The 22,427-nt window shown below is 35.6% G+C and overlaps 1 protein-coding gene across 3 annotated transcripts in view; it reads left to right on the forward strand.

Moving 5' to 3' along the window:
• Window positions 1-22,427, forward strand: part of CDH10 (cadherin 10) — a 95,338-nt gene that overhangs the window by 26,684 nt on the left and 46,227 nt on the right. For all 3 annotated transcript variants that reach the window (XM_088170583.1, XM_014875213.2, XM_088170592.1), the window contains exon 2: window positions 10,519-10,896. In XM_088170583.1, the coding sequence (XP_088026709.1) occupies window positions 10,666-10,896 (231 nt within the window). In that variant the 5' untranslated portion in view covers window positions 10,519-10,665. The remainder of the gene's footprint in view (window positions 1-10,518; window positions 10,897-22,427) is intronic.

Below are 22,427 nucleotides of genomic sequence, written 5' to 3' on the forward strand. Positions count from 1 at the left end.
TTGCTGTAAACGTAATGATCCAAGATGTTACAGATGAGGTATAACTTTTCTAATAATGTCAATATTTTGCTGGCCTATCTGGATATATTTGAAAAAAAGGAAACCATAATCCAAAATATTCTTTCAGGCACAGAAAACTTTTCTATCTGAACTAGACAAAGTGGAGTTTATACAGAAGTTGAAGAAATTTCAATAAGATAGCTATCAATTACATTGATTCTGTAAAGAAAGAATGTATATACATATATATTTGCCACCAATGAAATAGATTGGTATGAAAATAGAGTTGTAGAGAATAACAAGAGATATTTATCTCTCAAGGGAAAGAGAGATTTAGTTGGTTTATAACCTGCAGACATACAGAGGTTAAAAGGGAAGGGAGAGAGAATATGATGCACACTAAAAAGATAAACTCATTCGAGCTCATTGTTTTTGTCTCCTGGATGAGTTGTGAAGTTCTGTTCTAGGTTTATCTTTGAAAGGTGTTTCGTTGGCTACCCTTGAAATCAGGAGAGAAAGATCTGAGATGAAATAACTGTTTTGAATAAAATGTCCCTAGTGGCAACTGGATGTAGCCCTTACCAATTACCCATGCAAGGTCATTCCCAGTGCAAAGTGATTGCTGATTTCCATTCATGTGTTTCTCAGAAAACCACACAGCAAAGAGTGTAAAATGTGTTACATTATGGGGAAAAAAAAAAAAAAAAAGAAAAAAAAAAAAAGGTGGAATTCAATGATTCAGTTCTCCAAAGGAGTGTTCTTGTTTTCTTGTTGAGAAGAGTTTCTCCTGACATTATTGAGGTGGGTATTACAAGTGTTTTTTAGCAATTTGATTTTTTCCCTGAAATAATTTTTAAGTATTTCTTTTTTTAAGGTAGCGTTCTACATAGATGATACCTGGAAAGGAAAAAGTAGACATGTCCTTATTTGGCTTTTATCACAAATTCAGTGGCTGTCTTCAGGCTATCTCTGCAACAGTCCAATATTACTATTGTTTTCTCAGATGCTATAGTCAACATCAAAAAATGACAACATATAGAAGGCCAGCAAACCAACATATATATCTCTGTATAACCATCAAACATGAAAGATGCATCAAAAGAAGTTATACAAGGCAAATATGTTCCTAAATGTCAACAGATTTGTCCAGTGAATATTTCTGAAATCCACAGGTTTAACTGACTTTTCCAGCTCAGCTTGATGGTCCAACAGAATCTATTGCATTGGCCTGACCTCTTGTACCTTGAGGGCTGAGACACAGAGATTGTATAAAGCATAGAAATATACAGATACTGCAGAAGGAATTCAGAACACACTTGATCCAAGTGTGGAACCCAGGGTCAGACTGTGCATAATTTAATTTATCTCATCAATGTCTACCTCTCTTTTCTCATACAGCAGTGTTAGTATATGTATAAATTATGTTTTCTGAGAATGAAAAGCACTCTTGAATGTCAGCATAACTAGAGTATAGTTTTACAGTACACAGAAACATTTTTAAGTGAAAATTTCCTTTCCTCCAAGGTTTCTAATTGACTCTTGTTTATCATCACTTTATCACTTCTTAGCCCATGCTCATTTGCTAAATTCAAATGTATTGCAGATGTACCTTCTTGTCATTCAAGATTCTTTTTCTTCCAAATAGGAGTTTTATGAAATTTGTCAATAACTGAATTAGATTTGCAATACTTACACTTTTATTCAAATAAATGTGAGAAATAAAATCATATCTTTAGCAAACTTCCTTAAAATTTGACCCTTTTGTTAATGTCAACTGTGATTTTTTTGTGAGAAATGGTTGCTTCCACTTCTTTCTGACTGCTAAGAAAGAACGTAATCCTTCTGCTATCATCTAATTAGCAGGAATGTGACTATCCATGCTGCAGGCACAGGCACTAACACAAGTTTGAGGAGCCACTGTGTAGACATCAATGAACACTTTATTAAATTACACAGTTTTCTAAGCAGGCACAGTCTCTCAATGCCCCAATTCTTTACGGTTTAGTGAACTGCCTCTGCTCTCTGAAGCTGTAAGGTTTCAGCCTGAGCTGAAGATATAAACTCCTGATGAGATTAGAGTGAGTTTTTAGATATTTGGCACGCTTCTGTGCTTATTCTATTTCCCTAATAAGGCTTAGAGTTTGCTGGCAGGTGAAAGCATTGGATAGCAAAGGCTAGGAGATTTAAAATTCCACCTGCCCTGGAGGAAAAGAATGTCTTTTTCTTAACTGTTCCGCATTATTCATTATAATTCACCCTGCTCCGGCAAACACTTCAGTATAGGGAGAAGGAATAGTCACCAGGTCTATATAGTCAATGATCTCTCAGGTTTCATTCTTGGCAAAACTCATACGGAATTTTCTGATATTTTATTTCCAGAAAAGCCATGGTCTGTCAAAGATTAAATGTAAGGAATAAGAAAAAGAAAATAGGGCTGGGGAGGGGAGGGGAAGAAGGAAGGAAGGAAGGAAGGAAGGAAGGAAGCAAGGAAGCAAGGAAGCAAGGAAGCAAGGAAGCAAGGAAGCAAGGAAGCAAGGAAGGGTCAAATACTGAAAAGCTATAACTGGGTTGGGATTTCAGTTAGGTTTTATAATATATGAAGTAGAGGACTACCCTCTTTGTAAAAGAAAAAAACTGCTAATAATAAATATGGATATTTTAGAAGACAGCATGGCTATAGGCTAAACACAATTAATCATTTAGGAAGATATACATGAGATGAATTCATGTTGGAGGAAGAAAGAGCTAAATTCAATACCTGGGAAATATAGAAAATAATTTATGGGATAAATACACCTACAAAATCTTATGGACAGAAACTCAGAGGACTGGCAAGACCTTCTCTAAATGGGAGGAAACCATGTGTCTAGGACTGTATTATTTGATGTGGAAAAGCATGTTGTGCTGACTGGCAATCAAGAGAATTTCAGTTGTTTTCAACCTACAAAAGGAAATCTAAAGTCAATTTTGAGATGAAATCAGATAAATGGAAAAGGATGTGGTTGATCTGGAATGAACAATCCATACTCATACAGCAGAATAGAGTGACCAGTGGTAGCAGTGGTCACTGGTAGCAGTGGCACCAGACACAGAAAGATATAATGAAAAGAAATAATGACATGGAAAAAGAAGGGATAGAATTTAATGGGGTGGAGTTTAAAAACATCTTGAGAAACACTCTGGTCATACCAGCTGCAGGCAGCTCATTTCAGAAAGAAGTTTGCTCAGACTGTTCTTCCCATCATTCTGTCACATCTCATTTCTGCTCCCAACTATCCCTGCAAATATTTAGGAAGCTTTTGTTAATGCTTAAGCTAAATCACTGTAGTTGTTAAAGAAGGTTGCCTGAAAGTTACTTAGACTATCTTTGGTGTGCATTGAAAAGAGCTTCTTAGTTTTACTACTTAGTTTTACTTAGTTTTGCTTCTAAAAACTACAACCCTAGCCCTTTTTCCCTCTTGTTTTATTTTTCTAGACTGGGTAACTAGGTGTAGATGTTCTTTTCTCAAGAATATTTTTTTCCTAAATGTTTTGTTGCTAGCTTGATGTCTAATAATTTACATGTTATAAATAAGTAGATGTGTGCTCAAACCTGAACACTGAATTTGCAATGAGGCTGAGTGGAGATGAAAGAATATTTCATATTTCTTAAGAATAATATTCCTGTCCACATATCTTCTTTCCTCTTTTTTTTTTCTTTCTTTTTTTCTTTTTTATATTTTAAGATAAGTGATAAAAAATCCACTATATTGAGATTGTTCAGAACTATTATATTTCTCCATTATTTTCTCCAGAACTGTGCCAAGGTAGCTGTTGAGAGTACAGAGTTAAAAGCAGAAGAATGGCAAAATAGGAGGGTAGATTCTCTCAGGTGACCTTGCATCTGGGAATGCCAAGGCCTGGAGAATACCTGGAGTTTGGGAAACCCCATATTTTACACCTACTGCTGTTTGTCCTCTCTCTGTTTTGACAAGTAAAATTTCTGTGTGGAGATGATTGTCAGTGTTTTGAGAGATTTGGAGGCAGTCCACAGACATGCTTGAGCTCCCTGCTTTGGGAGACAGATCAAAGCAAGGATCATAAAAACCACAGAGGAGATAAGGGCATGGTGGTAAACTACATGTACACAGCCCTTGACAAATGTGTGCAAACAGCAGGACCGCTGTCCATCAGGATGGATTGAGCCTGATAGTGCCTGCATTCCCTCTTGACTGTCTCTGCCCAGTGTTGCTTCAGGATCCTGTGGGTAGAGAGTAACGAAATAATTTTACTCTGCATTTCAGAAATGGGTTTGTGGTTGTTCTGGCTGCCTGCCTGTGTCAACTCAACACGGTAGTTTATTGTTATGTTGTGCAACCCATTATGATCTTTCCACTTTTTTGCTACATCCTCCAAATTTTGGATAGTGTCTTTAATTTTTTTTATTTTTTTTTAATACTTGATTTTTCTTTCTTTAGTTCAGCAGGGAAGTCTTATACACTCTACACATTTAATAAATTAACTCTACTTTCTCATCCTTATAATGCAGAAAAATACTGGGTAGCTACCTTGTTGAACTTTAACTCAGCATATATAATCAGATAGGAAGAACTCATCTAGAAGGGAGAGCAGGGTGCCACATGCAATGAAACGCACTGGGTACCTCACAAGTTACAGAAACTATAAAGATTCAAATAACTTTTGTGTGTTCATGCATCACCTACTATTTTGTCACTGCTGTATGTATAACTTCTCCCACAAAATTTTAGCAACATTGGTAAGTTTAATTATGTAGAAAACCTCTATAATAATGCGGTATTCTCAATGTCTTACTGTGAGAAAAGGTACATACACTGTACATAGAGAGCTAAGAAATACTGTGAGCTATCCAGGTAATCTAATTAACACACAAAATCCTCATTAATAAACAGTCAAAATTGTTATGCAAGATAACTTACTTGCATCTTCTGCCTTTTCTCTGGTCTTCTGCTCATCCTTTGAATGTCTGACTCTGCCTTAAACCTGAGAGTTTCACTCTTCTTTAAGAAGACAAGGGAGAACTTTTCGTGAGGCATCCAAAGATTTTTAGAGTTGAGGAGTGGAGGACTATTCTTCACAGCAGGGGAGCTGGGAGGAGTGAGTTTTGATACCTCTTCCCTCTTCAGCTTAACATGAGCTTGGAGTTATATTTTCCATGGTTTGGATTTCTGTTTGCTTAACTACAGTTGTGGATATCCAATTACTGAACTACCAGCAGTGGAACTCAGATTGCGTCCTTAACCTTCCACTTTGAATTTAATATAGTGCATGCTTACTTGAGGGTTTTTTAATAACAGTCAGGATTTTAAATACATAAATATACTTAAAAATAAGACATAAGGTATGGTTATATATAATCTCCTGTAGCCCAAAAAATCGGCTTCTCTAGTAAAAGTTGTAATGTTCAGTATTTCCTTTTCCTTTGTTTTCTCTGCTTGTTTTTCAGTACCTTTCTCCCCATGAACTGTGAAAATAACAGAAAACACTCCTTTGAATGAAGTTGTTTTGATGATTTGGAAATACTATTAGTATTATAAATTATTATACCTAATCCCTGAAATGTTAGTTGTTGGATTTTTTTAGTTTAGCATTGAACTATGTATATTCAACTCAAATTCCTAAGCAGATTAATGGTTGAAGAACTTCATAAAGAAGACTGAATTATAAAGTTCAAAGGTACAACTGACTACTTTGCAAATTCTTGTTATAATTTAATAACTTGAAGTGTGGTCACTGTGGTGTACAAGGGTTCTGCTGCAGGCTATGAAATAAGCAGCTTATTGACAATTTACCAATTATCTTTCTGGTTCAGAATCAAGCAATTAAATTATGAATTACTTCAGTTGACTTTATTGAGATATAATACATAAAGAACATAAATCTATAATACAAGGAGTGATGAGATTAGAATCCATTATGAATTGATCATATGACATACCTAATTTGTCTGTTTCAAATACTCTTAAAATTCTTCTTAAAAATTTATTCCTTTCCCTAAAGGGATATCTTACACCAATAGGTTACAGAGAGGAAGATTTGCTGTGTTTTGAGTTACAAGCTCTTGTAAAGCTGTCTTTTTAATGTACTTGCTTCATTTGACTATGCTCTAAAGCATTAGAACGTCTGATTTTGATAGAGATGGAAAATAAATTAACAAAAATATACTATCTGAGCTGAAGGCTTTTCTGAGGCTCAGTGAAAATACAGTTTTTCCTGCACTTAGCTGTCCTGCTACTTCTGCTTTTACTAGCTTGTTAAATAGTGTCTATTATTTTAAATCTTAGCTAGAGGTTTGAATTTAATTTCTGACATCATAAGCCAGGAAGTAGAGTTCTAATGAAACAGGAAAATTAACAAGTTGCCTAATTCAAGGAAGTACCAAAATGGTAGGAATTGTGTTTCATGGCTGATGGCCATAGGAACTTTGGCTGTAGGAACTATGATAGGATGTCTGCAGAATGTGATGATAATTCTATACCAGGCTAGAGAGGGTCCATAAATTTGGAGAAGTCAGACAGAAAGTAAGAAAAGTTTCTCACTGTGGCTATATATAAGAATAGCACTATTGGCATCAACTCTGCAGAGCAAGAACAAAACAAGAACAAAATGTGCTCTGCTTACTTCCAGTGTAATAAAATTAAATATTGTTCTCCTCATGAGATTTCAACAGTTTAATCTAATTTTTCAGAAAGCATCTTCTGTTCCAAAAATATCTTGCTTTTGTACAAACATAGCAAAAAGGATTGAAAGACAAGATTAGAGCTGTGAATGGCTCCCAGCTGAAAGAGAAATGAAGAAAACAGAACCAGCATTGCATAAATATCTCTCCTTAAACAAGCTTTTTGAAATATCACACAATTAAAATTCAGTTCAAGTTTGACCAAGGTCAAATACAGAACAAAATTCTTAAATGGCAGCTATCCCAAGTAAATTTTTTGTTGTTCAAATTTGCTCTTCATAAGAGAAATTTACTAAAATTTCTTTATTATAATAAATTAAACACATTTTTTTGATCTGTATTGAAATTTATATTTTAAATTTGGTTCTGCTGAATTCCAAAAGCAACTATACATGAATACCAAAAAACAGACAAAAGGAGGACATAATTTAATATAGAAATAACATTCCTGGTGTAAAAGTTCTGTCTCCTGAACCAGTAAGTGGAACTTTGACACATGCATCAGTTAAAAGCATTCATGGCCCATCTTATACAGATGTTCAATTTTACGAGTTTCGAATGGCATGAAGTATGTTTTAGTATTGGAAGGAGGTGTTGCATGAATGAGAAGCAATATATAGTATTTTTCAAATTTTGCTAGAAGTTGAAAATCACATGAATACATTTTGAGCAGCACTGAAACATTTTCTTCTAAGTTCTGAGAGCTATAGAAGTGATCAGCCTGTGGAAATTATTGTATAATGGTTTTTAAACTATTACCTGAAAGCTAATGGTCATTTAACAGCTTCAGTGATGATTGATCCGTCACTTGCATACTAAAAATTATTTCAAGAAAACTCATTAAATACTCAAAAAATACTACAAAACCAAAAAAACTATATAAACAAGAGTACAGTTGGGCACAGTGTTCTTCTGCAGTAATTTTAATATAATTTAGAATGACATTACACAGAAGTATGGGCATTACAAAGGAAGATATTACACAGAAATTGAACATATCTGATACATTTTTAAAAGCTTGATTTTTTTTTTTAATTTGTTTCTTTTCTATTGTGACAAAAATTCAAGAAGTGATCTTCTGGAAGAAGAAATAGAGAGGCATTTGATGAGAGATTGGTGGAATAGTTTAATTTAAAACTATATAAAGCAATTTTAAACTCTTTAAATTATTTCTAAAATAAATACTTGAAGCCAGCAAAGCTATTAAAACTCTTCTGAGTTCTGAAACCCTCCCTAAGATAAATTTTTTGCCAAAAGTTTGGCAGTTTTCCAACTAGTTTCCCAGGGAATTATAAAGAAACAAAAAACAACCAAACAACAGACAATACCACCAAAAAACGCCAAACACCAAGAAAGCAAACATGAAAAAAGTTTTGTCCTTCATTGACTTTTCCAGCACAGAATCCAGATATGCAGTCTAATACAGAATCCAGATTTCTGTTTACTTTCTTAGTTATGTATTAAAAGATTTCCTTCATCAAATTATCTTCAAACTTTATGCAATGCATTTTATTAGTTGGGTCTATTTTTTATTTTTTGCTAGGTCATTTTTAAAGGTAAATATTATTGCTTTAGAGTAGACTGCTATCAAACTCATCACATATAAAGCAGGAAACTGAACGCCAGCAGGAGTCTCAAAGGAGGGACAAGGCCTTGCTGGTGTGTACATCCATTACGCAGCTGTGCTTGCCAAGTCCATGTACATTAGCTACTTTTGTGAGTTTAACAAATTTCATCTGAGCTTTCATTCTGCTGACCTAATTTAACAAGAAGGAAATTCAATAACAACCCCTAATATTGAGGCATTATTTCCCAAGAGGCATTTAACAACACTTCTACATCAAATAATAATGTGTGGATAATGGAATACATATACTGATGGCAACAAGAAAGTGAAAAGAAGAAACTCTCCCCCTCCTCCCCACACCCACACAAAAAGAGAGAGTGAGAGAAGAAAATTTCACATACCCTTTTCAAAAAAAACCCAGTAGTTTTCCAAAGTTTCGGGAAATGGAGAGAGAGAATTTCTTATGGTCTTTGAGAAGAAACATTTCTGAATATCTTAGAATAAATCTTGTCCCTCATCTCTCACTCAGTGTACCTTTGTCTCAAAAGAACACAAGTATGAATTGTGATAAATATTTGCCAAGGTGGAGAACCACTTCTCCAGTTTGTACACGCTGATATCATTCAGCATATGTGGCATATTCAGTGTTAGTACCTTATATTAGAACAGATTGTTATGTATTTAATCAAAGTTCACAAATGAAGTCAATATCAAAATTTTAGGAGAAAGGAAAAAGAGGTAAATGAAATTATGTATAATTTGGTGTTTGTTTAGACCAATGGAAATGGGTATCCATGAGTTACTGAGAACAGAGTTGGGGCCAAAATCCTTAATAGTACTAGCTTTGAGTAGTTGTTTCCCCTCTCTCCCAAATGCTGGGAAAGAGAAGAAAATGTTCTCCTTAGTGAATACAACTTTAAGACAATAACTGGTTCCAAAAAAGAATCTGTTCAGTTATTAACATGCATGCACACAGACATGCAGTTTTTAAACTATGTCACTATATTTCATAGTGTACCTACTTTAAAAACCCTGACATTTTATTATAAGCTCTTTTAATCAACAGAGGTTTACTGGAAATAGTTTGAGTAACACAAAAAATTGAAATACAGGAAGAATTTCTGAAATTTTACATAGCTCTTGTTTGAAAAATAAAATTAAGATGATAGTGAAATACAGGATAAAGTTATTGAAAGAAGAGCAAGTTACTTAGCTATTAAATTCAGCAAAGAGGAGAAGAAACAACCCAACTTATTACTACTTGAGTTTTTTGCCACACGTGCAATATTCAAGGAAATGCAACAACCATCTATGTATTTTATGGGTATGCTAGGAAGAATAGCAAAACCACTCTGATGAAAGTTTGCAGAAACTACACGGTATGATGATCTCACTAAGAAAATCTGCTATTCTTTAAATGCTGGTATTGATGTAAAGTGAAGAGAACTTGACTTAATTTCGCTTGCTGAAATAACATCTCATGGTTCCAATAGATGAAGGAAGAAATAAAATAAAGCAAAACAAAGCAAAAAAAAAAAAAAAAAAAAAAAAAAGTGGAGACAAAAAGAGGTGAGTTGGGAGAGGCTTGCCTTCTTGCTGCAACATCATTTTCCCCAATGCGATTAAATTCAGTATTTCAGGATACTTGGAAAACAAGCCTTCATATTTTTAAAAATGTTTCCTACAGTTTAAGGCTAAGCTCGCATCACTCCACATTTAAGACCATCTCAAGAACTTTTTCTGTTTAAAAGTTTGCTTCTTGTCATGTTGTAGTTCTTCTGATGCATATGATATTCCCTTCTACCATTTAAAATACCTTGGAGAACTGGTGTTTCACCATTTGTAATTTCTAAAACTACTTTGTGTTAGAGTTTTGTGTCTCTTGATACTAAGATTAATAAAACACTGGGATTCTTGTAAATGAAATTGGGTGGAAAACATTTGAAGCAAAGGCAGCAGTATTTAATGTGTAAGTTTCAGCAACATTAATGCTACAGTCTAAATAAAGAACACTTAAAAAGTTTCTAAACTGAATTTTTTTTAATGGCATTCGTACTTTTTTTAAAGTAAGTATTCTTACAGCAGCTACCTGATATATTCAATGTTCTCCCCATATGGATAACCTTTATATTTCTGACCAGGTTGCTTTCTATGTCATTTTGTTTTGTATATGAAGGGTACAGTAGCAGTGATGTTGGACACTAGGGAGTGAATGCATTTCAACTTAAATTGTCTCTTCTCTGTTTTCTTTCAGGATTTGCTTATTGTATACAGTTCAGAGATGAGCTACTGGAAACTGCTTGGCTGCATCACAAACTAGATACATAAAAAACAAGCCAAGAAAAACAAAACTTTACGCTCCACTGCTGACCGGCTTGAAGAGCATCAGCAGTGGAGAACTATGACAATACAGCAAGTCCTATTACTTCTGCTGCTCTGGATGTGGCTGCCACATCCCTGCCATACAGAAATGCTCTTCAGAAGGACTCCTGATCTCAGACCCAAAAGCTTTGGAGGACGTGCTTTAGGGAATGATGGGAAAGCAATTCACCGCCAGAAGCGAGGCTGGATGTGGAATCAGTTTTTTCTTTTAGAGGAATACACAGGATCTGATTATCAGTATGTAGGCAAGGTAGGTTTCTTATAAGATTTCTCTATACTTTTCAAGTGATCTTCTCTTTCCAGAGTCTTACTTTCTATGTTTTATTCTGATGTGTAAGAAGCAGATTTCCAAGAAACAGAGACACTGTTTCTCCTACTAGAATCATTAATTTAATGTTACTAGTTAGAGCTTCTGAGAAATACTCGAAGGAAACACACGAAAATATTTTTGACAGATTTTTTTGTTTCAGCACATCATACCTACCAGCAGCCCACTCAGTACGTCTTCATTATCAAAGCATAATATTATATAAAAAATTATAAAATAATTTTCCAACTGTGAATATTTCACATTTCATACAAGATAGTGCATTATTTTTCTATGTTAATGTTTGAGGAATTCAACCTATTTTGCAGAAAAAATATTCTTCCTCTTTACCTCTCCCTGAAATTCAATTAACTGCAGGGAGAAAAGTTCACTTTGAAGCCATGGGATAGAAATCACATGTTTAGGAAGTTAACTGCAATACAAGGCAGCAGAATGATATATGTGACTGTCTAGCTTACTAGAGGTATACATAAATTACACTGGAAAATGTCCTTTAAATTATATCCTGTTGATATTTAGATTTTCCCATGTAATTAATTGAAAAATATATCATGTATAATGCTACAATAATATTCAAACAGGTACAAGATGTTGATTCTAAATGGTAATCTTCTTGAAAATGAAATTTAGTGTCAGCAGTAATGGGTGCAACTTAGCACCAATGGTTGGTTCTAAACAAAGAAATTCAATTTTCTATAAAGCACAATGAAATACTGACTTTCTGAAAATCATGCAATCACAGAGCAATGAAGATTGCAAGGCAGGTTTGGAAACCATCTAGTCCAAATCCCATGCTCAAAGTAGGGTAAGCTTGATCTTCCTCAGGACTATGTCCTGTCAGATTTTAAATAGCTCCAAAGGTAGAGACTCCACAGTCTCACTGGAAAAACTATTTAAGTGTTTGACCACCCACTCAGTAAAAAGATTTGTTCCTATATTTAAAAGGAATTTCTTACATATCACATTGTGCCTGTTGTTTCTTGTCATGTCACTGAACATTACTGGAAAGAAACCGGGCCTGTCTCCCTCTCTTCTTCTCAGCAAGTATTATATACATTAATAAGATTTGTGCTGAGTCTTCTCCAGGCTGAATAATCTCAGCCCTCTCAGCATCTGCTCATATGAAAAATGCCCTAATTCCCTACTCCACTTTCTGGCTATTTCCTGGACTCCCTCCAGTAGTTCTGTACCTCTCTTCACGTGGTGAGCCTGGACCTTGACACAGAAGTACAGAAGTATCTCACCAAGGCAGAGGAGAGAGGAAGGATCATCTCTCTTGATCACCAGGTGATGCTCTTCCAAATGGAGCCCAGGGTGCTGATGACCTTTGCTGCAGGGGCACATTTCTGGCTCCTGGTCAGCTTGCTGCTCAAAAGGATGCCAAGGTCACTCTGCAAAACTGCTATCCAGCCAGCTGGTCCCCAACATGTATTGGTTTAGGGGAGTATTATATTATAAAACACTTCTTGGAAGAATTAAGAACACTGGAGGATTTGTGAAACGAAATGCTTATTAAAACTTATGAAATTTAAACATGGAATAAAAATTTAAGAGTGCAGGCTTAGAAACAAGTAAGCAATTTTTTATTTGTTGCTTTGAGTCTGTAATAGTAGCACTAGCATTTAAATAATGCAGCCATTTCCAAAGCATGCTGAGAGTCTTGTAAATTGTCCCTATATTTATTTCCTACAGATCTCAGGTGTGAAGTCATGACTCCCAAGTGTTCCTAAGCAAGTAGGCCAGTTCCTCAGTTTGGGTCAGGTTGATACCTTATGAAAATTGACCTTGCCCACAAGATAAGAAGGGTCACTGTATCAAAACACTACACTATTTTATTGAAAGTATATTGCTTACAACAGTTCTAGGAAATAAATAGCTTTCCAGGGCACCAAGAACTTCATATTATTTAAGAATCTTCAGAAGCATACTGATTACTTTTTTCCTATTGTATTATTTTTTAATGTTTATTATTTCAAATCATGAAGTGGGAGTGGTGTTACTTAAAACATTTCTTGCAGTCATAAATAAGAGAAGGAAGACTCTTTAGAGAGGAAAGGGTGAACATTTTTTAGACGAACTCACCTGCACTAGAAAAAGAGAGCTGTTGATAAACATTGTACTACTTTGGCTGAGAGAAAATAAGTGTTTGCAAATGTGAAGTGATAAGTAAAAGTAAAATGACAGATGAAGGTACAGCCCTGAGAAGTAACTTGATGAGCAGTAAAGACAGCCCTTTCATCTAGTTTGCTCTGCTTAGAACAAAAGAGTTGTTCATTTAAGAAAGCAAACTTAAAATCAAACAGTATATAAAATTGCCGAGTGGTAATTTTCTGACAAGTTTGGGAAAAGGGTAGAAAACACATATAAAATGAAGAGTATATTATTTGTTCAGGGAGAGTTTTACACAAAGGAAGCTAATAGAAAGAGATATAATTATATGTGGAATAAAAAATTGATTGTTACATTAATTAATGCTTTATTCTGATAGTCCAAAATCTCAAATTATTATGTAAATAAATAAATACTGATTAAGTTTTTTCTGCATACATTTTATAACATCTATCTCCTTTTCCTTTTTTCTGCACTTACTTTTCCAATAGCCATCTCAGTTCTATGCTCAAAACATTTCTGGATGTTTCCTTTTACCTGATTTTATCCAGAGACAAAATTATTTCAATAGGGTGTGACATAAAATGCTACTTTCCTCCTAATTTCTCTGCAACGTGTTTGGAGGTGTTTTTTGGAAATTTTGAGAGATAGTAAGAGCAGAGGTTAGAACTCAATGATTCATGGCCAAGTACTAAGAGAGAATTTTTGTGCAATGCCATTGGAAAAATCAGCAGAACTTCCAAAGCTGATTCATTTGGGTCTATGCTTTACATCTTTTGCTTTCTGATCCCATGACTGATACAATTTTTCTAGTTTGTTAACCTGCATCTAAATATCTGTCAGGGAAACTTAATAACTGGAAACTAAATAACTGAATTTCACAATACTTTCGAAACAAGTGTCTACAATTCACAATGCAATTTATGCATTCGAGTCATCTTGAGAATGCTCAACTAGAATAATATGAGGAAAATGTGGTTCAATTAATTAATGGGATACACAATCCCATAGCAACTGAAGCATTCCTTCTTTAAGTCAACTCTCTGTGTGAAATGGTGGCAGAGTACATATTGACTGGTTATGGACATTCCCAGGTGTTTTTAGATCAATATTTATTATTATCACAAGAAAGCGGATCATCCTTTCCTTCATGTAATATACAGCATCCTTAGAACAGAAATCAAAATTATGTGATTTTTGTATATTTAGAACCTCGAATAATAATTCCAGCTGTATTTCTACTAAAGGTTGAAGTAATGAAGAAGAACCATGGGAAAAACCAAACCTATATATACATACATATATATAGAGAGAGAGAGTACAATTTGTCTTTGAGATACCTCTGCAAAAATATGCTAGAAGAAAATATGAATAAAAGTGGTCCTCCCAGTTTCAGCTAAACAAGGCAGGAATGTTCTAAAAGAAGTGTAAACCTCATGTCAGAAAACTCTATTAATATTATGGAAAGTTGATCCATAATTTTTATTAATTTTCTTAGTAGACAGTTTCAAGGTCCATTTATTATTTTTCAAATAAAGCGCTGAAATTATAAAATATTATGCATGTTCAAACCCGTTTAGAAAAATTTCAATTTACTTTGAGTATATCCAGAAAAATAAAAAAGAAAATTATTTTAAATCTAAACTTTATTTTCTAGTAGTTGTCACTTAAAGGAAGCACTACTGTGTACCAACAATATCTTGATACTGTCATTCAAAAATAAATTTACAAATAAATTCTTTATCCACATGAAACTTCAGCTGCCCTCTTATTGTCTCAAGAGATGTTGTCAATTGTTTAATTTTGCAGATATTTTCCCAATTTAGCTTTCTGCTATAGATAATGACTTTTTCTAGCAATTTCCACTACAGCAGTTTTATTGCATGAAGGATCAACTGACACAAATATTTCAGCATTTTGAGAGACTGAAGTTCTTAGTAACATTGCAGTGCTTTTTAGTATCTTAAGGGATAATTTATCATATATTTGCACATAAATGTATATAACATTTATGAGTGTCATATTAGAACTGTTACCAGAAAGGATTATCCTGGCAGTATTCACTATCAGACGCTTGTAAGTGTAGTCATTATTTTTGATGGTGTAAAGAGCAGAACATGCCAACCTCACTTAGTTCCTTTCACTTCGAAAATCCCAACACAGACATGATTCTCAGGAAAAGATTTAACAATCTGTGTGTGCATGACACATTTTCAAGAGCAGCCGTTCCCGTTTTAGTAACTGTCTGTTGACACTGGATGATGTACCACGTAACAGTCATTAAGATATAAGGCAGTGGAGCCTCAGATGTTGCTTGTATTTTTTTTTTCTGATGAAGCAACTATCAAAAGCACTGGTTTTGGAAAGGGTAGTACAAAATATCATGTTTTGATTTCAAGGGATTCATCATCAGATGTGACACATACAATAAAAGTTCCCATTGAAGTTATGCTATTGTAGTGGTAAGGTGAGGACTTACCAAACTCTTAAAATTCTTTGCATTATGATTTCTGAAGAGGGTTTCTACCATAGTTCTTTCTTCTGCAATGATCTTTGCTGCTCTGAGAGACTAAAGAGTAGAGTTTTGAATTGCAATTGCTAATGTGCAGGCTTAATATTTGATGTGAAGATCTAGCTGAGAGCTATAAAATGCCTTTCCTTTCAGGTGACTGTAATCAGCTCTGTGGCACTGAAGTTCTGTAGAGGTTGAATTTTCAGCTAGAGCAGATTCTTATGGCAGAGATCAATAAAAAAGAATGGAAAGGGATGGAAGATATTCTGCAAACTGAATAAATGAATAGTGATCTGTTAAGGTGAAAGAAGGCAACTAGTCCTTTAACAGTTTCCATGTGAGGTGTTTTTCGTGCAACTCTACTGGAAGTAAACCCCAAGTTATTCACAGCTGTGTATCTTCAAAAACCTTATCTTATTAAAAATACTGCAGTGTGGTGGAATTGACATTTGAGACACAACAACACTAGAAATTTATTTCCTTCTCAGCAAGACCTAAAAGACAGTCTGAGAAGAGGGTTATTTAAGGCACCAATTCATTTCAAGCATATGAAAGATTGCTTTTGGGGGTACATATGTGGCCTCCTAGATATTTAAGAACAGGTCAACAGTGTCAGAGACATCAAAAGCTTCCTATAGGTTTGTCCTGAAGGCTGATTGATTTTCAGCGAGTACTGAGAAAGATTCATTCTCAAAGTCTGTTGAGACTCAGCTTAGTAGAAGTTTATGACTATAACTGCTTAGATTCATCACTTACTCTAAATTGTTAAGTGTGCAGAGGGTTGATATTTTCTGTTGGCAAAAGGACTATTCCTTTGGAAACCTCAGTGTATGCTGGGGGCTCTGATTTCTTGCTTCAGGAAACAGCAGCAGAAGGTACTGGTCACAAAGAGCTAACCAGGCTGAACATTAAGGTTTTATTCTCATAAATAACGAATTGTTAGCCACTGTTCTGGATGTACCCCTACAAGACATTGGGTTTTGCTGGATGACACAGAATGGAATTGAGAGTTGTTGAAGAATGTGAAGGCTTTGTAGTGTCCACAAGTCCTTTTGCAATGACCAAAAGGGCCCCAGCTGTGTACCTGAATTTGAAGCCACATATATTTGTTCAAAGACTGTGGTTTCACAGCCCTGGGCAGATGTCCGTGTGTGTAAATTTCTTTAAAGTGTTGTCTGCTCAGAAGGAAAGAGAGGTTAAGTCACTTGAGCAGGGTATACTGAGGGCATATTTAACCCAACTGCTTAAGGGGATGATTCCCAGTGTCCAAATTATCTGATGATTTTTTTTTGCTAAGATGTGCCCCATGCTTTAAATTAAAGAGCTAAGTGAACACTCTCAGTTGCTTCTTAAGACTGGTAAAATTTTGGAAAGCACAGGGAAGCACAGAGAGCTACAACAAAGCTCCAGTGTTTCACAGTGAAATACTACTGGAATGGATTGCTGTCATTTTAGACTTCATTTCATGTGTGCAGACTGAATCCAACAGGGCTGAAGATAGATGTTCCAAAGCAATTTTGCCCTTTTGGGGGAGTCCAGTGTCAGTATTTATTCTCTCAGTGAGAAATGATGGATGTGTTGAATGGTTCTCTGCTTCAAATTTGTCCTTTAAGATCTAACAGGCAGATTACTTGGAGTGTACTTTTAATCTAAAATGGTAAAGTCAATAGACTGTTCATGCAGCCAGAACCCTAGCATCACAAGAGCCATGTTTCATAAAACCTGTGTGGGACAGAAGTATTGAAGGGGAGGAGAGGTAGATGGGAGGAAGGAAGGAAGGAAGGAAGGAAGGAAGGAAGGAAGGAAGGAAGGAAGGAAGGAAGGAAGGAAGGAAGGAAGGAAGGAAGGAAGGAAGGAAGGAAGGAAGGAAGGAAGGAAGGAAGGAAGGAAGGAAGGAAGGAAGGAAGGAAGGAAGGAAGGAAGGAAGGAAGGAAGGAAGGAAGGAAGGAAGGAAGGAAGGAAGGAAGGAAGGAAGGAAGGAAGGATACCAAAATTAGCATGAAAAAGATTAAAAAGTTGAAACAATAGGCTTACTAACACTGGTGTCATTTAATCTCTATTAGAGCAGAGAAGGTTTGGTTTGACAGAACTGAAAAGCAGCATGTCCTATATTTTTATACTGTATGACTTAGACACAAGGGAAAGATCTCAGAGCATGCCAGTGCTGGTATGGGTATTAATAGAGAAAAACTTTCATGCTAACAGTATTAATCTAGTTTCAATCAAACAGAAATGTCTTCTTTACCAACTGGTATCATGAGAAGAGGGAAGTTCTGTGAGTTTATGTTGTAGCTGCATCAAATCTTCATAGGCAATAAAGTTTGTGCCAATTTCAGGCTCACATCACATATCCATATACAGGTAATAGCCAGAGGACCTTGTGTCACACTTGTGGTGATTCATTGGTAAATAAAGTGAACCATGATGCCAAGATGTAAACCATGCTCTGAGATTCCAAGGCTCCACTTATGATCCAGTTATTGAAAGATACGTCAAATTAAGGTGCAAATAATAAGTCAACAGTATGGATTTAATTTAATAATATAATGTGAGGTAGAAAGATAAGATAAAATAGAAGGAAGGGGAGGTGGGGGGAGATAGAGAGAGAGAGAAATCAAGAAGAAGATAGTCACCATCCATGGATCCAGTGACATCCTCTTGGTCTTTCCACTCATGGCTTCTTGGTGGTGGGTCGTTCAATACTTTTCAATATCTCTACATGTTAGCAAGCAAATGAATTAATGGTCATTGGCAACACAGTTCTCTTTCTCTATTGTTTAAATGATTCCCTTGCTTCTAATGATAATTGCTCCACATGCTTAATCTTTCCTATCTTTTGCTTCAATGAGTTTTTTGAGCTGGTGGGTCATGATATCCCCCTGCCATAATTACCTTTTACCCAATCAGAGCTGATTCAGCATAGTTGCTGCTTTGACTTTCCTTGTAACCCATAAATTCTGTATTCTTTGTGTCCAATATCAATGATGTGTTCTTCTCTTTCCGTTTTTTTAATTCCCCTGCATCTGAGGTAACACCTGGAACATACTGCAACCTTTATCTTATGCCAAGTTCCTCTGTGAGGGCCTTTATTACAGTCCAAGTTCTGAGTACCCATGGAAGGATGTTTGGGTGGGCCTAGGTGTTCATTGGTGGCCACAGATATCATCTGTCCCATAACTTGGGGTGGTCTTTGTTTGACCAGTGATATGTGTACGAGCAGTTCCTTCCTTACAACTGCTTGCCATAGGGAGAATTTTTGCCTGGCTGCATTAACTAGGATATGTAACCAGATCTCTGCAAAGCCAGATCTCTAATTCTGGAGTTCATATCTTCCTGTTGCTCCATCCTGTGCTTGTCTCGTGGCAAAGTCCTTCTGTGGCCTGAATGGTGTTCAAGACAGGAAACTGTGCTCTTTAACTCCTTGCAATTCCAAAAAGAGAAGCAAGGCAAAATATATAGGAAAAGAATAGTAAGACACTAAATTGCTTAGGTAGACCTATTTATAGTTCAGGTAGACACACGTAAATGTGTTTATATACAATAGCACTAAGTTAAACACTAAGCATAGCAGAGGACCTTTTACGCTTCCATGGGTAGTTTTAGGCATGCTTTGCACAATTTTAAAGATCATGATAACTGAAGGAGTTACAGCCAAAGAAGTCAAAATTATATTTGCTCAGCTTACAAGCAAATACTAATTACATAATCTGTTCTTATATTTACTTGCCCTCTATAGGACCATGAGTATCAAGATAAACACTTTTAATGATCTTTAATTGGAATCTACAATAGATCTTTACAAAAATGAGGTGGTTTAAAGTTTTTTTCCCCCTAAGAAAAACAAATTAAAACTGAATGTAAGAGGTGCAAAACAGAGGAAGATACAAATGGAAAATTTAGGTTCTGCTAAAAAAAGTTATGAGTCAGATGAAAATTAAGTGAACTTTATCATTCTTCCTGACCAAAATGACCCTTTGCAGGCACATTAAAGCTTTCCGTTTCAAGCACAGCTTTTGCGTACTAAACTGGTATGTTGAACTTTTTAAAGTTCAGGTTTTAGGTAAAGCACTAAAAAGTATTTCTTATGTGCTGGCATGTGTCAGGGGCAGCGTTTTGCCCTCCCTTGCCCAGGCTTTCCCCGGGGCTGAGGGGCTCAGCCGTGCCCTGCGCTGGGGCCGCTGCAGCCACTGGCACCGCCTGGGGCCGGGCAGTGCCAGCAAAACCCTGGCACAGGGAACACCCAGCAGAGCCCCCAGTGCTGCCACTACCCAGACACCTGCTCTATACATGATAACAAGCTTAGCTCACGTGTATTAAAACAGCTTTTTTATTATTTCCTTGTCCATGTGTCAATAGTTCTCAGTATGGTAGAATTGCATGCATGTTCATACTTAATCCGCTATGAGTGCTTCATAAATACCACTTTCAATACAGTGTGGGTGTTTCACTTCATGTATTTCCAAGTCCATCCATCTAATTGCTTTCAAGTGCTTTACCCTTATACAAATGCTTTGCAAGTCTACTCATAAACTAATGCAAATATGAGTAGGGACAGATAGCTGGATATTGTTTCCTCCTCTTCTGTCAAGTAAATGGAAGCTACACGTCTAATGGTATTGAGTGCTTCGAGGTAGCGTGGTAAATGCAAAACACTGGGAACGTGTGAATCATAGAACCACAGAATCCCCTGAGCTGGAAAAGGCCTGCAAGGATTGAGTTCAACTCCTGGCCCTGCACAGAACAGCTCCAAGAATCACACCATGTTCCTCAGAGCATTGTTCAATGCTTCTTGAATTCTGGCAGACTAGCTTTACCTAAATAATTTAATGAAAACTATCTAGTTTTGGTGCAAGAGTGAAAAATATTATTTGACTTTTCCATTTTTCTTTTGCACATACTTGAGTCCAAGCCATTTATCAATTTGATGAGAAGTGGTAAATGAGACTGAGGGGTCAATATGGTTCTGCTAGTCACGGAGGTAGGTTTCCTGCCACAGTATCTGAGAAAACTATATTTAAATGGTAGATTTTAATTGGTTTTTTCTAGTAATCCCAGTAGCAGTAGTATGCCATTTTGAAATCAATTTCTAAAATAGATAATTCTTATCTGTGTAAGCATGAAATGAAATAAGATCTATCAGTTGTCAGGAATATTTAGAAGGAAGATTGTCTAAAATACAGGCATATTTCAGCAGATGTAAAATCACCAATACATTTTTCTGCCTTTATGAAGAACAGCTATAGCTCTCTTGGGTGGTTTTCATTTAGAGTTTGTATCTGACTATGCATTGTACTTAAAACAACATCATACTTCAAAATAGTAGAAGAAACTGGGAAATAGTTAATCTGAGCTCTCCAGTTCCTTTCTGTTCAATTTATCTTTTGGTTTTAAAATTCTATCTGCTTGTCACAAAAAGATAGTCCAAATGGGAAAGAACTGATAAAACAGAAATTATTTATATTCAAAGCCACAACTCAAGAAAAGCAGAGTCTGCTTCATCATGGTGCATTCATTCACTCAAGGAATTAAAAAATATAATATAAAAGAGAGCTTTATAAATGTTTGACCTATACCTTATTTGAAATTATAAATGTGTAAATAGCCAATAGTTACAACCGAAATTCAAAGAGTGGTTCTCCTTAGGGGCTTTTTTTCCCCTTTCTCTTGATTTTTTTTTTTTTTATTAAATCAGATGCAGATGACCTTTTACATATCCTGTACACACAGATAGCAAGGAATATCTGGGAGTAATGCTGTGGAAAAATTGGTGACTTGCAACAAAATACCCATGAGGGAAAGAGTTCTAAGAAGTCAAAAGTTGATGTTTACCCTTTTAAAATGTCTTCCTGCTGAAAGGTTTCCCTTATATTTATAAGAGTGTTTTTGTCTTTGAAGATAATTTAAAATAAACTGGAGTAAAAAGACTGTAATGGTAATTTCCTCCAAAATCTCTAATACCTTTTGTTTTGAGGCGGTATCTGAAGTCCCTGAAGACAGAGTACAATTTGCTTCCAGGTGTAAACATCATCAGTGTTACTTATCAGTGTTACTTTCTCAAACAAATATTTCCGTTTCCTGAATTTTTTCAATAGCTGTTCACTTCAGAGCATTAAAGGATCACTGAGGGAAAAAAAAAATCCTTTAATTTTATAATATATTCGTCTGTCACAATTTTAAATGTATAACCTTAGATGAGTTCCTAATCTCTTCAAGCCTGAGAACAGAAGCTATCTTGGTTTTGTTTGAAAAATTGAATTCACAGACCATCCAAATACTTGAAAGGCAGGTGCAAAGGTACCTTAACACATCTGAACACTCTTCAGAACTCAGAAAATATTAGTGAATAGTTAGGAGGCTTGGTATACTAAAAAGGCATGCATAAACAGATTTATGCAAAAGAGCTAGATGGAAAATACATGTTGAACGAAAAATAATAATGTTCTGGGATATTCATGGTATTGTAGTTTTTAAAACTAAGAAATTGCAAAGATTGCTGCCTGCACTATAGGCTCAGATGACTGGGCATGCAAAATCTGAAAAAAAGATTCTGCATACTTGCAAGATCATCTAACAGCTGAAGAAAACCTTGATGCTCAACAGCAATTCTGTTTATCTCTTCTGTTCCCCTTATCAAGGTTGTAGAAAAGCCTTGCTTCTTCATATTGGCTGTGCCTTTCTTCTGTTTCCTAGGTCTGTGGTCTACAGTCCAGTTATGCTCTCTGGATTTAGAATGATTGCCTTACACACAAGCAGACCTATATCAAATAAACTTTTCTGGTGGCATTTTTATTTAGGCAGCAGTGTAGATGCTCTCCCTGCCTGTGAAATTATA

Source organism: Sturnus vulgaris, chromosome 1 (assembly GCF_052056855.1).
Source record: "Sturnus vulgaris isolate bStuVul1 chromosome 1, bStuVul1.hap1, whole genome shotgun sequence".
Lineage (NCBI taxonomy): Eukaryota > Metazoa > Chordata > Aves > Passeriformes > Sturnidae > Sturnus > Sturnus vulgaris.